Below are 18,108 nucleotides of genomic sequence, written 5' to 3' on the forward strand. Positions count from 1 at the left end.
CAAATTGAATAAGCAAAGAAGGGAAAGACCCTTAAATAGTAACTACACGCTAATCTATCATATTTTTCGTACCTATTGACTTTGATCTGTAAGTGTAGCCTACTAGCCTGTAGGATACTGCCATCTCAAATTGACAATAGAAAGTAAATCCAAGCTCTCGTGACTGAAACTGAATCTGCACTTCCCTCTCTTCCCGACTTCTAAGTGATATCCGTCGTATAAAATGAAGCTAATATATTAATCTTACAAGGTATAAGGTTGAGTAAATAAGGAAACGCACGGCTATGACAACTATTAAATTACAATTTTTCCCATTATACACCTGCTTACACTAGATTTGCAAATACCGCTACTAAGTAAAAATACAGTAGAGGAATTGTGAAAGGGAGCTTATTTTGGCTACATGGCACGTTCTTTTTGATAGACATGGAAATGGAATGAGGCCACGAGATACAATTCAAGGCATTTACAACACTGTTCAAGTTACACTTCCTCCTTGTATAATGAATCAATATTTCAAAATTTGTCAACGTCCTGTATCTCTTCAACCATAACATAAAAACTGCAGAAATTTCAGATGCCTAAGCTAAATCAGTCACTCAATCATTAGTTCTGATCCCTTTAGAAACTGTACATTTCAAAAACACTAGGAAAAAAACCCAAGCCTTAAACCCAGAAACCATCATTCCAATTGCGCTTGGAAGAAGGTCCTCCATGCTCACTCCGACTTCCTGTAAATCTATGTAAGGACAGCTTGCTTCGGACTGTTCTCAAGGGACCTGATCTATTCCCATGTTTAATTGGTAAAGACATTTCATCTCCAATCAAGCTTGAAGTTGAAAACGGTCTGTTATCCATTTCTTCAAGTGGACCAGAACTGTATTCCATAGTGATGAAGGAAGATGCTTGTCCATAAGTTAATCGAGGGGTTACTCCTCCCGCATTCCACCAACTGCTATCAGAAGGGGCAAGGTCACCTCTAAAATCAGATTCCCGAGCAGAGGAATCCTTCTGACTACAACAATCTCCACAAGTTTCATCTGTGTCATTGTATATCAACTTAAGTGCCTGCACAACTTCACCCATAAAAGGTCTCTGGGTAACCTCCGGGTGAACACACATTGAGGCAATAGCCGCAACCTTTGCCATGTCATCAAAGTTGTAACTTCCGGCCAAAGATGGATCCACCAGCTGTTCTAGACCTTCCCTACTCGTCAATAGTGGTCGTGCCCAAGTTACAAGATTCTCCTGTCCCTGAGGTTGAGACATATCCACTGGCTTTCTGCCTGTGAGAAGTTCAAGCAGCACAACACCATAACTATAAACATCACTTTTGACGAGCAAATGCCCTGTCATTGCATATTCTGGAGCAACATACCTGCAAAATTGAATATCAAATTAAAGACTGGAATTTGTAATGCATGAAAAACAGAATGCACCCTCCCAACATTTATTAGATGTATGAATTACAGTTCATAAAGCTAAATTATTTAGTAGAGAATCTCAAAATGGTCACCAATCAGAATGTACAGAATTTGTGTTTTAACCAATAGAATCTTTCAAAGATTAACTAAATATATATGCAAGTTAAATGAAGAAAGTCAATAATTGAAAAACTGTCCAAAGCTTTAAAATAGTATATATTGAAAGTCATTGAAGAACTACAGGACTTGTGTTTGACCATTAGAATCTTTCACAGTTTAACCTAATATATGCACGTTAAATGAAAAAAGTCAAGAATTGAAATAATGTCCAAAACTTCAAAAATATTATATATTGCAAGTTATTGAAAAACTTTACAATTTGGCTCTCGAAATGTTTAAGACTACTTATTCAAAATACTGCAGATGAAGTCAGTTTTTACACTTACCCAAAAGTTCCCATCACCCGTGTTGAAATATGATTACTTCCTTCAGTTGCTTCTCTTGCCAAGCCAAAATCAGAAACTTTGGGAGTAAAGTCATCTTCTAGTAACACATTGCTAGCTTTAAAGTCTCGATGAATTACTCGGGGATTGGAATCCTCGTGAAGATATGCTAATCCTCTCGCAGCTCCTAGGGCAATTTTCATCCGTGCTTCCCAATCCAGCATTCCCTTAATTTTGTCATCACCTGCAAGATCATCAGCAAGCATTTAAATGATTTAACAGGTAGCAAAGACACAGAAGGTGTACATGGGCTGCGTGTCTTGAGCTGGTGAAAATATGTTACCATGTAAATGGGACTCAACACTGCCATTGCGAACAAGCTCATATACCAAGCAACGCCTGCGCCCTTCAATGCATATACCAATCAGTTTCACTAGATTACGGTGATGCAAACGGCTTAGCATCTCAACCTCTGCAATAAACTCACGGTCTCCATTTTGATTATCCCTTGTTAGCAGCTTAACTGCAACTTCAGCTCCATCTTCCAATGTCCCACTATAAACACGTCCAAATCCTCCTTCACCTAGTACTCTCTTTGAATTAAACTTATCTGTTGCTTTCTCAAGCTCAGAAAGTGAAAATGTTTTAGCAGAGAGAATGGAAGTAGCCATTGTGGACATAAGTGACACTGATGTTGAACTTGCAATACTGCTTGACAACATAGACCCCAAGCCTGCAAGTGCAAGCATCCAGACATTTACTTCAACTATTACATAAATAACAGAATAAAGATACGCAAGAAAACAATAAAATTACTAAAACTTACAGAAGGACAAGTAAATCCTAGATTTCAACCTCATAAATACAAGTTCACATACTATAGAAAAAGGTATTTGTAAACATAAAATAAAAACGTTTCCATTGCTATGCTACTATATTTGAACTGCAGGTGTATATAAATCACTAACCACCAAAGGCAGAAGACATCTCATTAATAGTATTGGTCCTGTATGTGACAATAATAGAATGTATATGGTAGTAGAACAAGTCTAATTTATAGCTGTCCATTTTTCATATAAGAAATTAAAATATGAAAAAATTAACACGTGTAAGTCAAGGAAACCTAATTGAAATGTGGTACAGAAATAACAAATAAATAACAAAAGTAGGAAAAACTCTGAAGTAAAACAGATCAACACACTGCAAACTCGTAAAATAGAGCTTAATAAATATAATTGTATGCACATAACAAGAATAGCATAGAAACTAAAAGAAAGAAACTATAAAAGGAATCACAGTCAACAGGAAAATTTATTTTAGGCAATCACCATGGTTGAGTAGACAATAGATGATTAGTAATCAAACAAAAAATTCTTCCAAATTAAACATCATAAAATAATTTTAAAATTTTCAAAAGAAATTCAAAAGTATACCAGATCTCTTGTTTAGGGATGATGTGAATGCAGGGCCAACAGCACTTGATGGTCTCCTAGTCTTCCTCCATTTCAAAATAATTGAAAATGCTCCCACCAAAACCAGCAAGAGTACAAAGGAAGATAAACCAATGATGATTATGGTCCTTAGACTCATTTTCTGGTTCTTGCTGACAAAATTGGCACTGACTGGCAGAATACCATCAACACTTTGACTGGGACCGCTCCCAGTTAAGGATCCATATGGTGGCGATGATGGCATTCCTGATACCAACAGCTTCAGTCTCAAGCAGTAACATGATACCAGTAAATTAAAATGTTATAAGGAGAAACACAAATACCTGGATAAATAATATAGACAACAGCATAATCGCCAAAAAGACTCCTATTTAGAGGAACTTTCTTGTGCCAAAACCTCTCATAGGTCAGAGCTGCAGTTGTATTGTCAAATTTCTCTCCCAGCGGAACCAAGTTAATATCAACAATAGTTCTTTCCTGATTTTGACTGTCAGCTGTTGCACCCATTATCTTCACCTGACTCTGCTCTAAATATGTGCCTAATGCAATTTCATTCTCTAACTCAGTCATTACTGGAAAAACAGCAAAAGGAGCTACATCCAGTGTAAGTCTGACTTTCATGGGAAATACACAACCACAAGGTGAACCAAAGGGAGTTGATGTGAGCGGATCAGTACAGATTTGGCCACACGCTGCCAGAGATTATTTCAGTATAAATGAGTATACAAAAGACAGTAAAAAAGAGCCAAAAGTACAAATGCTAAGTTCAGAAATTCAATCAATTAGTGAAAGGCTTTATTTAACAGAATTATTAATTTGAGTTTGCATGAAAAATGAATATTTAGCCCTATTGTATTAATTAAATCCATTAAACCATGCTGAACATCCAAAAGCAAATATAGTATAAAATAATTTTTACCATAAATATGATGCAAGCAATCATTATCAGACACCCAAGACAGCTAGAAAGAACATCAAGAGGCAAATATTGTTTAAAATAAATAAACATTTCCTCAATAAGATGTGTTAATATTATTTTTTCTCTTCTCTTCTTAAATGTAAAAACTCCTCCAATCTACTTTTTGGCTTTTCCTTTATTAAAAAAATTCTCTTTTATTATTTAGAGTTTCTATAATATTCTGTTTGGCCTTTTGACCAGCTTCTCTTTTTAAGGGAAAGAGAGCCCCCTCCCCTTCACACACACCAAAAAAGGTGTGGGGGGGTGGGAACATTATGTTATAACTATTTTTGCCCCCAAATAGAGTAGGAGGGAAAGATATTCTAAATTCAAAAAATTACCTTGGTCTTTTGAAGGGGGTGGAGCCACTACATGAGGTCTCATGTTGTGACGCCGATGGTGATGATAATGATGTCTTGGTCTTGGAGTCACATGATGACCTAAAATAAGAGAAGATTAGCCCTTAGACATGAAGCCAATTTGAAGTTTTATAGCAAGCTATTGAAAAATATGATAATATACCTTGATAAGATGGAGATGGCACTGGTGCAGAAGATGGTCCAGAAGAAGGTTTAAGCAACCATATTTTAGCTTGTTCTGATGAAGCAAATGACAAACCTAGAGAAAACGACTTCACTGCATTCAAAGAACCTATTATGTCATACATAATAGAAGTGTCCATAGAAAGGACCTTAAAAGGTACCTCTTAAAAATAAAACAAAATAAAAAACAACTCAATCTTCTTCATTAATAGCATGGAGTGTGATTGTAAGTTTGAAGCATGTTTTCCAGGAAAGCATCAGTTTGTGGATTTTATAACTAAATGATGTGCTCAACATGATCAATCTTGGACAATCTGGCAGATTATTACTTGGGAATGAGTTCATGGATTTTGTTGGTTGTAGTTTCATATTTTCATTCGGAATTAGTTTTGTTTTTCTTACCATTTGTACCACCCAAAAAAAAAAAAAACAAGAGTACAATCCAATATGGATTGGAGCACAAAACATAAATAGTGCATTGGATTCATTCAAACTAAAGCTTATAAATATCAAAGAGATAGTTATAACATGCATTTCATTTCACAGTCATCTTCTACAAGATTTAACCCAATATCCAAGTATACTTGCCAATATACTAGAAAAGAACTAATTCCCACAATGACCCTTTGGTTAAAATTTATAACAGGGACTGAACACATAACAACCAGATTAGCCACAATGAAATAGTTATAAGCAAGGATTAGATCATTCAATATATTCTGAGACTGGAGAAGCAAATAAAATATGTTTCACAGCTATTCAATTCAATGCTGGGTTTAGTATATGAATCAATTGTTATAGTTCTAATTTTACAGAATGGAGTCATTAGATTAAAATACAAAACAAATTGTATACTCAAGGCAATCCAGTGGTAGAAAAAGTATATTATATTCAGTGACAGAAAATAAGAAAGATTGAATATCTGATATATTGGCATATTAAGACCAGGTTTGTCCATGTATGAAACGTTCAAGGGAAACAATGATATACCACCCGTACTGAATAGCAGAGAAAGAACTACCTGGTAAAAAGAAAGAAAAACATTCGGAAGGCTGTTCAGCCTGTTCTAAACATAATTAAAATCTTGTAGCAACTAATTTAGCAACAAAATATTATAAATTGTTGACAACCAACCAACTAAAATCCAAACAGCACAGCACAAAAAAAAAAATATATATATATATATATATATATAAATTCAAGAATTCAGTTACTGCTAGTAAGCTACAGAACTAGCAGACATGTACAAAAGATCTAGTCACTGTCTTGAGAAAGTTAAATATGTGTTTAATTCAACCTTCCAAAGTCAGCTTATAAGGTCAGTACTGTTCTCCGCTTAATATACACTATTATGACCATTTCACCAGTAAATGTGAAATCTCCAACACACTGTTTCCCATGGTAGCTACTTCTTATGGAAGATAGTTCAACACACTGCTCCCGTGGTGGTGGATACTTAGTAAGAATACCAAGGTTACCAAAAAATAAAAAACCAGACATGTAGAAAGCCAGTCTTCGGTTAAGGGACCTTGAACCTGGTAACTGGTAAGTAACTGCTACATATCAATTACCATTCAGCGATTCACGTGTAGCGTATACTTCCAAGTTGCAACAGAGAGTGTTAACATCCACTTCATACTGTAACGAAGAAGAAAAAGCTACAGACTACACTACAGACTACAGTAGTACAGAACTAGAGCTACTACAGAACCTAATACGCTAAACTCTCATGTGGCGATATTCTTAGTTTCTTACATCCCTCACTCACTGCACATTTACTTCAATTTTCAGCAGCACCACAGAATGACCGTCACAGTAGCATCGAAAGTGCGAAGTGAAAGTACCTTGGGAAGAGAAAAGCAAGTTGAGAAAAGCAAGGAGGAAGAAGCGCGAGAGCGGCATTCTCTCTGGTGGAAGGCGAGAGCGGCGAAGAGCATCGTCAGGAGAAATTCCGGCGGCGGTCATGGCGGAGACCGCAGCAGGCGGAGGAGGAAGAGAGAGGGCGCATAGACGGAAGCGCGAAACCCTAGGAGAGAGAAGACAATGCAGGAGGCTCCGATTCCGGATCCATGAAATGCGGTGGAAGATCTAGGCAGAGTAACCGATGCGCATGCGGAGAGCTAGAGAGAGAAAGAGAAGATGAGAGAGATCTCGAGAGTGTTGAGATTGGAACGGGGAGAGAGTGGTGAAGAAAGGGTGGGGGGAGTTGAGAGCCTTTAATGCTGGTGGGAGTGTTGTTGACAGTGATGATGCATTCAGTTTTTGTGTTGCGCTACTACGTTCATCATTCAACACTCTTTACTTATAGCTTAGCTACGTGTGGGAGCGTGGGACAAAGTAAACCCAAACGACACTGTGTTAAGCCGTTTCGTTCGCTTCTCAAACGCCATCGGGGAACATCGCTTCGTGGTGGCCCATCCCTCTTGATAATACTATTTTTATTTTACTCTGCTTTTTTTATTAAAAAAATTAGGTGGGGATTATAAAATGTTGTCTTATTAACTTTGTAATCATCATGCTGATAGTGCAAAACAAATATGCATATTTTTCTGCCTTTTCTTTTTCTTAAAAATATTGCTCACACGTGTTATTAAAAATTCCCCAGTCTTTGTATCTCAAAGATCCAAATCATATTGTAATTTGAGAGGAAATTTTCAGTTATTATGTTTTTTCAAATGCATAAAAAAATAATAAATGGAAATTGTTTTCGAGAAATGTGAATTGAAAATGTATCTTGAGAGTGAAATGCTCTCCTACGCACTGGTAAAGACTTAACAGGAAAGTAATATGATAACAAAACAAGGAAGCCTTTGTTAACTTTTTTAGCGAAAACAATACACTGAATAATTAATGGCAGTTTGACTTTAGAATCAGGGATAATGAGCTTACGACAAGACCTGGTGTTATTATAATCATTAATATCTCCCTTTCTAAGAACAACTTTAACAATCCATTATTTAATACTTCTGATACTTATAATATATATATAGATAGTGCCTTGACCGATTGGGATTAGTTACATGTTGTTTGGATTATGGAAGATTTTAAGAAGAATAAGAAAAATATAAAGCATTAGAAAGCAAAAGAAAATTAATAGATTTTGATAATTGTTTGAATTAAGAAATAAATAAAAGTAGGTGTGTATTATAAAGAAATATTTAACTCTCATAATATAGTTATAAAATAAAATAAAATATAATATAAATATGTCATTTTATTTTTTAATACCATGTCATAAATTCTTTTATTCCTTTTTTCTCGAAATTTTGGCAATGATAGAGAGAGACTTTTATGAGATATATTAAACTATTCTTTCTATTACTTCTCTTTTTTTTTGAATAATTAAAATTCATTTTTTCTTTATTTTTTTCTCACATACTTTTTTTCACTCAAGATTATCTCAACTGAACATATCTTCAGTGATTTTTTATGAGAGAAAATCTCATTCATCAAAATATTTACATTTCATTTTTGTAGAAAAAAAATAGTAAATAGAAGAAGAAAAAAAATAAAGAAGTGTGAAATAAGTAAAAAGATAGAGTGAAATTCTATGTTGTTTAGTTTAAATAGATAAATTGTAACACTGTAAGTTTTTAATTATTGTCTTTTAGTAATAATTATTTATCTATGTGGTGTTTGAGATGTATTATGGGACTTAAAGAGTTTAAAAACTCTCAGAAGTCTTGTTAATTTTGAGGGTCATTAGCTAAAGGTTCAGTTGGTATTGAGAAAAAAATATATGTACAAGGTTTATATTAATAACCGAGACTTATAAACTCAAATTCTTAAAGACCTTAAAGAAATGGTAGAGTGAGAAGCATAAAATTCTATAACCTTTACTTATTCCTTTGGATCCCCTAGAGGTGTGAGAAGTTCCTTTAATCCTTAATGTGGTGATCCAAAACATTTAGAAGTTGAGAATTTGAGTCGAGTGGTTGCAAAGCTCGTGGAAGCTCAAAAGTTCATATTTTCCTTCCTCCTTCATCTTAATGCTTGGAGTGAGGTAAAAGAAGTTAGACTTAATTCCTGTTGAACTATGTGGCTATATTTCTTAAAATTCTTGGTTGTTTAATGAATCTAAGGTGAGAGTTGGGTGCATATTGAGTTTTTTGTGTTTTTAGTTTATGAGAGTGATTTTGGCCTGTGATGCAAGTTAAGTTGCATGTGTGATTTGAACTTGGAATTTAGTTGTGAATGATAAGTAGAAGATATTGGGTGCATTGCATGCTTGGTTCTTATGAATTTCATGTTTTGGTGTGCAATTTTCATGATTTGCAAGTGGAAGTTTCTAATGTTGCATTGGGCACAATTCCAATAAGAGGTTTCTGTCTCATATACACCAGACACCAAACGTGAGAACACTTGAAAGTTTCTAGCTGAGTGACATTGGACCCATTTGGGTGGGCAATAAGTGTGATCAAGACGTAGGCAAAGAGAGTATGATATGAAGTTGAACGTGGATTTTGTTGAATCCCATACTTGAAAGTTAGGCAAATGGGGTCCTCTGAAACCCTTATTGAATAACTTGTTGAACATTGGTATGCTAGTCTTAAATAAGGTGTATAACATTGGTATGTTAATTATGGTTGGTGTGGTTTAATTTTTATATGCATTAACATGTGTAAATGTATATAGATGATGTATGCTGAGGTGTTGATGTTGAAAATGTTGTAAGCATCAAAACATACTAATTGACTTAACACTAAAGGAGAGAGTATTGTTTGAAAGTTGAATATCCCATATAAGAAATTTTGTTTTGAGTTAGATTGATTATGCATTCAACTCGTTTTAAATCAAAGTGAACTGGTCAATTTTCTAGTTTGACCAATGAACTGGTGGATCAAACTAGTTCAATCACAATTTTTTTTCAATTTTTTTAAGGTACTACAAACCATAAAAATAACAATGATAATTGAATCCTGTTAATGAAAGAGCAAAAAGTTTTATCAAACATAATAATAACCACTTATTTTAGTATATTTATTTATAATATATGCAACTTAAATAACTTTTATAATATATTATTAATTTTAAATTATATATCTAATAATGTAATATATATGTAGATATTATATATATTATTATGTGATATCAATTGCAAGTATATTATATATGTACACAATATTTATATTTTAATTTGTATTAATATATAATTTAACATGTAATTTTTTATTATGTATTTCTTTATACAAAATAAAAACAAAAATAGTTTAAAATAAGATAGAAATTGAAATTTAAAACAGGATATGAATTTATTGAACTTTATAAGTATAAAATAATTTTAACATTAATATTTTTTAAAAATTAATAAAAATTGGGTTATGCGATTTAACTAGTGATCTACGTGTTTAACCTTTGACCGAGTACTTTAATCAATTGATGATCGGTTCGATTTTTAATACTATATTTCTAACTACCTTAATCCCTCCCCACGAATTCATTAGGTTAATCCTAGTGATTATTACTTGCTAGCTTTTAAACTTTATGCTATTTTTCAAGCATTTTTTAAATTATCATTTTATTAAAACTGGTCTTTATGTTAAATAATTTATATTAAATATTTTTATTCCAAAAGTAAATTAACCGTAAAATTTAGAATAACTTTTTATCCAATAAAACATATACGTAAATTTATTTCAACCCAAAATTTTTTCCTCAACAAAACTAAACTTAAAAAGCATTTATCTGAAATATCAATTCAATTTTATAGAGTCGTCCAAAGATTCACTTAATAGAATAGGCATGTCATGAATGTTAAAATAGTAATGTTCTTTAAGTTTGCATCAGGGAATAAAATATTAATTAAGAAATTACTTCTTTTAATTTCACATTAATTGAAGAAGACTTTTATGATTACTTTTTTATTTCCCATTTTTTAACACAACCACAATAACTATAGAAAATCTAACTCCTTATGGTACTCGAAGATATATTCAAAAATATCAACCACAAAAGAATGTTACATTTTTTTATATACTTAAAAAAATTATATTTATTTATGATCGAAATTTATAATTTTGGCGGATTGTGCATTTTATTTATTAAAACGTGTGATTTTTGATAAATATAAAAAATATTAACAAGTGAGTGTTAGAAAGTGTCGTAATTTTTTTTTAATTTCATATTAGCAAGAAACTGCACGTGGTGCTCCTCGTGGATCCGAAGCATGTGGTTACAGATAAGAGAGACCCGAACCGACCCGACCCGACTCGACGTCCCGTGGTAACAATCACGTGCTATTAGCATTTTATTTATTTTCCCCTGTTTTCATTTTCAGTTTGAGTTCTGAGTTCTACGCTTGATCCTATTTCTATTCTTAGCCTTCAATCTTAATGCTTTTGGGTACCTTCTAGACACTTCCATTCTAGTTCGTGTTGCTCACTGCTGATGCTTCCAATTTCCATCGAATTTTTCTCAGTCTTTTAGCATCTAGGGTTTACCGTATCCTCTCCATTTCGATTTGAACCGTCTTCCCTCTCTCGGGGTAGCTCCAATTTAGGGTCAATATTCATGCCTCTATACCGTGCATGGAGAATTCTTCCGAGGCGCTCGGTTCCAAAGGCTTGATCAATAGGCATGAATTCGTGAGGATCATAATCCAGTGCCTGTATTCATTAGGGTACAGCAACTCCGCCTCGTGTTTGGAATCGGAGTCTGGTGTCTCGTACTGGTCCAACGAGTTTCAGTTACTTGAATCGCTTATACTCAACGGGAACTTGGGCGATTGCATCGATTATCTCAATTCCATAAAGGATGTGTTGGGTGAAACCGCGGAATCCGCACTGTTTCTTGTCTTCAGGCAGTGTGTGATGGAGTATCTGAATTGCGGTGAGGACGCGTTGGCCTTGGGGGTGTTGAGGAAGCAGGTTTCGGCCTTGGATGTGGACAAGTACAAAGTTCACGGTTTGGCTACGTGCTTGCTTTCGTTGAAGGATAGGGAGTTGGGTGCGGTTGTTGGCAGTGGTGGTGATGTTGTTGTGCATGATTTGAGGAGAAAATTGTTGGGGGATTTGGAGAAGTTGTTCCCTCCTCCAATTGTCGTGCCTGAAGCAAGGCTGGAGCACTTGGTGGAAAGTACTGTTACTGCCTGGGTGGATGCGTGTATGTATCATAGTTCATCGAATACGGTTTCGCTTTATGAGGATCATTGCTGCAGCAGGGATGAGATTCCTACAACGACGACTCAGGCGAGTTTGCGTAGTGTTGAATTCCAATTCCATGTTTAGATTCATTTATTTGTTCTATTCAATTGTTAGTTGATGACCGTTGTCATTTGTTGAAGTACCTCTATTTGAGAATTTGTTTTTTTGCGAAGGATGATTTAATGGGTGATTTCAAGTTTATGTAGGATATACGCTGCTGCTTATTGATCTAAATTAAGAATTTGTGTTCGTTGTCTTTTAAATTTGTTTTAAATCATGGATTTCTGTTTCTTGTCTAATAAATTATTGCATCGATTGGATATTTTGTTGAAAAGGATATATTTTGTTTATTTGCATCATTTGTTGGTTGTGATTTTGAAGAATCTTTATCCTTTTTGGTCAATTTTGGGCTCAGATAATCTTTTGGACTTTCCATTGGAAATTGTGAAAAGGGGGAAAATGTTATATGAAGGAGGAGAAGTATGTAGCTGGTCAAGCAAGCTGCCTTATGAGTTTCAGTGATATATTTTAAGCAGGAAATGTATGATTTGTGCTTACTAGAAACTACAACCCATATTTTTCTTGCACCTTAGTTTATTGGAATTTCTAATACTATAGGCATAGCAAGTCTTGAGGTTGGTATGATATGAGGCTGTTTTCCTGATCATTTGATGCCTATTTTGGAGGGTTTTTTTTGGGTATATGCCTAGAGATTGAGTATGGTGACAACTTTTGTGTGGCAAAAGATGAATAAGATTTGGAATGATGGACATAAATTTCAAAATTAATATTTTCTAACAAGTGATATTGCATGCCTTAGATGTTAAATAACATTTTTTTTTCTTTCCATTGCCGCAGATATTGACTGGACATAAAAATGAAGTTTGGTTTGTTCAATTTTCTAATAATGGGGAGTACCTAGCCTCTTCATCCAATGATTGCACAGCCATCATATGGAAGGTATCATACTGTTGTCATATAAAAGTATTTATTTTAGCTTTAGAAGATTCATCCAAATTAATGACTTTTTTAAGTTTGAGTCTTTGAGAAAAAAGTGTTTCGCAAACTCATACATATTGTATATTCACTATAATTTAGGTTCATTTTATGGCAATATATCTTAAATACCCCACCTTTAATGTCATTTAGATTGAATAACAAACATTTATTGTTTTTAAAGATTATTCAAATGGTTGAAGATATTTTTTATTCATCTATTGAACTTCATATGTTTATGTTTTGGAGCTTACCACAAAAGAAAGGGATAAACTATAGAAGGAAAGCATACTTAGAGCTTATTATCATGTCTGGACTCTGGAATTTATGAAAAAAAGAAAGAAAGAATGAGTTTCTTGTTTCATTAGTTGCTAATATGAATGGGAAAATAAATGGACATCCAGAACTTGTTAGAATCTAATATGGATGGATGTCTCTTGTTTGGTTTGAAGCTTACATTATTATCATGGAAAGGGTTTGTGTTACATTCTTGTTATAGCATGGTAAGAAAATGAATAATCTGGCATGCCATCATGGAACCTTATAGCAAACCTCCAGTGACTAAAGCTTTGTTAATTTATGGAATCTGTATTAGTTTTAATACTTTAAAATTGAAATTTATCTTTAAAGTTTGTCTTCTTTCTTCAATTGGACAAGGATGGCCATTTGGTGCTATGAAGGTTGAAGTTTACAAATTAGGAAACAACTACATACTAATGCTTATTTCTGCAAAAAGGGAGGATCTCATGGATGTGAAACATTTGAATGATTTCCAGGGGAGTATCACAATGAAAGTTAAAAAGAAAAAATCTTATAAATTATAATCTCCCAGTCCCAATGCTCTTTCTTATCCCCTTATTTAGTGCAATAGTCCTGAATCTTTGATCCAGTTCATAAATCACAATTACATTTGAGGGTTTTGTGGAAGCAACTTGAGGTGGTTACTGGTAAGGTTGCAGGGGTTTCCACTTGACAGGAGAGAAAGCATAAGGTTCCAAAATAGTGTTTTCACAGAAATTGTAACAGAACAAGATTTGCAATTTTTAGGGGGGCAGGGAACATCAGTGTGATTGTTCCAAATGTAGGACCACATACATTTGGTGAATAAGGCCTTGTTTTTTATCTGGAACATTTTCTACTTAAGTTAAATATGCTGTAGCTAGAGCCTAGAATCGTGCAGAGTGCAAAATGATCAATCCTTAAGAATGTTGTATCTCCATATATATTATTCATAAGCTAAATTAAAAATGCATGAGGATTTGAGGGATTTATTGTGCAGATGTGCCTTTTAATTCTCTCTCTATTTGAAAATTTGCTTTATATTTATGTCTGTGTTCTTTACCTTTAAGATCAGAGTAGTATCCTTTCAATTCCTGTGTTCTGACACTGGTGTCCTTTCTGATATCTGTGGATATATGTATGGATATGCGAAATGTACACCCTAATTACCATTGACAACCTATTAAATTTATATTGATGGGTTTATCTTTTGAGCTAAGGGTTAATGCTAGTTTTGATATTACTAGTTAGGTTAAATACCTCTTTTGGTCCCTTACAATGTTTTTTTGTTTCAATTTAGTCTCACTTTAATTTTTGGTTTCAATTTGGTCCCCAATAATTTAAATCGTTCTAATTTGGGACTTCCGTCTAAATGATTTAAACGGAGTTAACTGGTAGCCACGTGGATGCCAGGTGGATGCCACGTAGATGTCACGTAAGTGGATCCAAAAATACTTGAATACACCTGGAACCAGAACGGCCCGTTCTGGTTACACTATTGGTGTGTAAAATTTGCAACTGGAACGGGCCGTTCCAGGTCCAAAATTAACACACCAACGGTGTAACCAGAACGGGCCGTTCTGGTTTCAGAACGGGCCGTTCTGGTCCAGATTTCTTGCACAAAAAAATTAAAATACAAAGCATTTCAAACACTAGATTTGGTAATATTGTTAATGAGGATTAATAACTTCAATTGCTAAACATTTGGGCTATACAGTATATCATTAAGGATGATGCAGTGTATCACTAAGGACAATGGTAACAAGTTTTATTTCATTGTTAATTAAACTGGAGTGAACCACTTACTACCAAATTGACACTATACAGTCAAGGATAAAACGAAATAGTGTTTTTCCTTGAAGTCATTGACGATGTACCCCAACAATAACAACTTGTTCTTGAGGAGGTACCCCTAAACCTTGAATTTTATTTTCAATTTTTGAAATACATTGCGGCATTTTAGTCAAGATTTTAAACCGGATAAATTCAAATCAAAGAAATATTTTGGAAGGTCTTATCTTATTTGATTTTTTTTATAGTTTTATTCATAAATGAATATTAATTTATTGTATTTTATTTATTATATATTTATTAATATAGATATAACAAAAAAAATACAATAAAAAGCATGGCGTTCTGGAACGGGCCGTTCTGAATTCAGAATGACCCGTTCTGAATTCAGAACAGCCCGTTCTAAAATCAGAACGGCCCGTTCTAAAAGCAGAACAGCCCGTTCTAAAAGCAGAACGGCCCGTTCTGGTTTCAGAACGGGCCGTTCTGGTTTCAGGTTTTTTTCCGGAATTTTGGCGTCCACGTGCGCATCCACGTGGCATCTACGTAGATGCCACGTGGCCAACAATTAACTCCGTCTAAATCATTTGGACGGAAGTCCCAAATTGCACTAATTTAAGTTATTGGGGACCAAATTGAGACAAAAAATTAAAGTGGGACTAAATTGAAACAAAAAAACATTGTAAGGGACCAAAAGAGGTATTTAACCTACTAGTTACTAGATAGAAATGATCAATGCTTTTAGGTCACTTGCTGAGCCAACTTCAATAGCCAACTCAAAAAAATCCTATCTCATAAGGGCCTGATTGGATACTTCCAAATGGAGTTGAGACAAAATTCCCAAATAAAAAAAATCATGTTGCTGTCAAGGAAACAGAGTTTGGAGTATAATACAAACAGGCTCCAATATCTATCAATCTGCTGTCTTTCTGTCTAGTTGTCTATAAGATATTATGATGTTTCGTTTGTTGAATGGAGAATCCAGTAAAATACTTGCCGTGGAAGATGGTAATCTTTCTGAGCTGATAAAAACTGAAAATAAGCTTGTTAGTAAAACACATTTTTATTCTCCTGGTCATGAATAAGTTGGTCATAGCTTCATTATTGTAAATGATCTATAGGTTTGTTTCTCCAAAAGGAATGCAGATTTCGTAGCAAAGACAGGTTCATTGACATTAGATCTGTGTAGTTTCTTGTTAGAAATAGAATATTAACATTTATGATAGAATATGATCAATTATTTTTCATGTTGATTATATTAGAATAATTAATCACTAATATTAAGCTAGAAGTTAGTTTTTGTCAACTGATATTACTCTCTAATTGTCTGTGGATCAATGATACTGGAAGATATGTGTGGCTCAACAGTTCTTAAAAGAAAATTGGTTGTAGCTCATCACAACACACACTTTCAAACATTTCTGATGTTCTGAATACTTCTTCCAGGTGCTGGAGGATGGAAAATTGACATTGAAACATACACTTTGTGGTCACCAACAGGCTGTATCTTTTTTAGCATGGAGTCCTGATGACACCAAGTTGCTTACATGTGGTAACACGGAAGTTTTAAAGCTGTGGGATGTTGAAACAGGTACATGCAAGCAAACATTCGGGAATCAAGGCTTTGTTGTCAGCTGTTGTGCCTGGTTTCCCAACTCAAAACAGTTTGCGTGTGGCAGTTCTGACCCCGAGAAGGGTGTCTGCATGTGGGATTGTGAAGGAAATGTGATCAAATCATGGAGAGGAATGAGGATGCCCAAAGTCGTAGATCTTGCTGTTACTCCAGATGGCGAGTATCTTATCAGCATATTCGTGGACAAAGAAATTCGAATTCTGCATATGGCAACCAATACTGAGCAAGTTATTTCAGAGGAGCACCCAATCACATCCCTTTCAGTTTCAGGAGATAGTAAGTTGTTCATTGTCAATCTAAACAGCCAAGAGATTCATATGTGGGATGTGGCCGGGAAATGGGAAAAGCCCCTGAGGTTTATGGGCCACAAGCAACACAAATATGTGATAAGGTCATGCTTTGGTGGATTGAATAACACATTTATCGCCAGTGGTAGTGAGAATTCAGAGGTATGGTCCCCTTTTCTTGGTGTGCTTATATAGACATTCCCTATAACTTACCTGTGTTACAAGGCATTGTTATTTAGTAAACATTTTACTAATAGTTAAATCACCTCCAAATTTAACGTAATACAGGTATACATTTGGAACTGCCGGAACTCGAGGCCTATAGAGGTTCTATCTGGGCACTCCACGACTGTTAACTGTGTGAGCTGGAACCCCAAAATGCCACAAATGTTGGCATCTGCAAGTGATGATCATACAATTCGTATATGGGGACCCAGCTTAAAAAAAAAGAAGGCAACATGAGTAGATTAGATGAGCACGTTGCATATCTAAATTTGAAGCCTAGTGTAGTGTGGTAGCATATACGAGTTTATTCTTTTTCCCCTTCCCAATGCCTGTTCAGGTCACAGCATGAGTTTGTAAAGTCGTAGTTTACCCATGCAAGAATTTTGGAATTTTGGGCGTACATTTCCCATCTGTATATCTCCTTTCCTTCATTTGTTAGTATACTCTTTATTTTGTCCCGTTCTGTGCAGAAACTGGTGGGTTGAAGTCGGGATTTACCCTGATTCGAAATGGTAGCAGCATATTCGTTTATTCGCAATAAAATGTTTGCTAGTCATTAGACGGATTTATGGGCAGCATGTGCTGTAGGACCCCTGTTGCCAGAGACAGGCATAATCATCACATCTGCACTCAATACTTTGCGGCCTCCTAACCGGGTGCTTGCACGACAATACTTATATTTTATGAAGTTATTATTTTTAAAAAAAATTATGTTGATAAACAAATAAATATTTTTTAATATTAATCCAGTTATACACGCTAAGTTTATAGGCAATCAAGTGTGTGTATATATATATATATATATATATATAATATATATATTTGGATGGTTTCAATATTTATCTGTTTTTGTAATATTTATGTTTAGAAGTTAGGTTTTTGATAAATTATCCATTATTTTTACTGTTAAATTTCAAAATGATACAATGTTGCAGAA

The 18,108-nt window shown here is 34.5% G+C and overlaps 2 protein-coding genes across 2 annotated transcripts; one reads left to right on the plus strand and one right to left on the minus strand.

Moving 5' to 3' along the window:
• Positions 1-390: 390 nt before the first annotated feature.
• ALE2 (Protein kinase superfamily protein) lies at positions 391-7,115 on the minus strand. Its single transcript, XM_083059276.1, has 8 exons — positions 6,663-7,115; positions 4,799-4,912; positions 4,618-4,716; positions 3,642-4,010; positions 3,301-3,564; positions 2,211-2,600; positions 1,871-2,111; positions 391-1,378 (listed from the first exon to the last, which is right to left on the minus strand). The coding sequence occupies exons 1-8, from the start codon at positions 6,781-6,783 to the stop codon at positions 667-669; spliced, it is 2,310 nt and encodes a 769-aa protein (XP_082915402.1). The 5' UTR covers positions 6,784-7,115; the 3' UTR covers positions 391-666.
• A 3,970-nt stretch (positions 7,116-11,085) lies between these two features.
• LOC109797475 (transducin family protein / WD-40 repeat family protein) lies at positions 11,086-17,629 on the plus strand. The gene is made up of 4 exons (XM_020357524.3): positions 11,086-12,005; positions 12,819-12,920; positions 16,473-17,108; positions 17,235-17,629. Exons 1-4 carry the CDS (start codon positions 11,346-11,348, stop codon positions 17,406-17,408), a joined length of 1,572 nt encoding a protein of 523 aa, XP_020213113.1. The 5' UTR covers positions 11,086-11,345; the 3' UTR covers positions 17,409-17,629.
• Positions 17,630-18,108: the final 479 nt, after the last annotated feature.

The sequence above is a fragment of the Cajanus cajan genome, chromosome 6 (assembly GCF_000230855.2).
Source record: "Cajanus cajan strain Asha chromosome 6, NIPB_CcT2T_4, whole genome shotgun sequence".
NCBI classification, from domain to species: Eukaryota; Viridiplantae; Streptophyta; class Magnoliopsida; order Fabales; family Fabaceae; genus Cajanus; species Cajanus cajan.

Coding starts and splice junctions, on each gene's coding strand:
- ALE2 (XM_083059276.1), bottom strand. CDS start 6,783: ATGACCGCCGCCGGAATTTCTCCTGACGATGCTCTTCGCCGCTCTCGC. Junction 2,112..2,210: donor TGTTGAGTCCCATTTACATG/GTAACATATTTT, acceptor ATGATCTTGCAG/GTGATGACAAAATTAAGGGA. Junction 1,379..1,870: donor CGGGTGATGGGAACTTTTGG/GTAAGTGTAAAA, acceptor TCAATTTTGCAG/GTATGTTGCTCCAGAATATG.
- LOC109797475 (XM_020357524.3), top strand. CDS start 11,346: ATGGAGAATTCTTCCGAGGCGCTCGGTTCCAAAGGCTTGATCAATAGG. Junction 12,921..16,472: donor GCACAGCCATCATATGGAAG/GTATCATACTGT, acceptor TACTTCTTCCAG/GTGCTGGAGGATGGAAAATT. Junction 17,109..17,234: donor GTGGTAGTGAGAATTCAGAG/GTATGGTCCCCT, acceptor AACGTAATACAG/GTATACATTTGGAACTGCCG.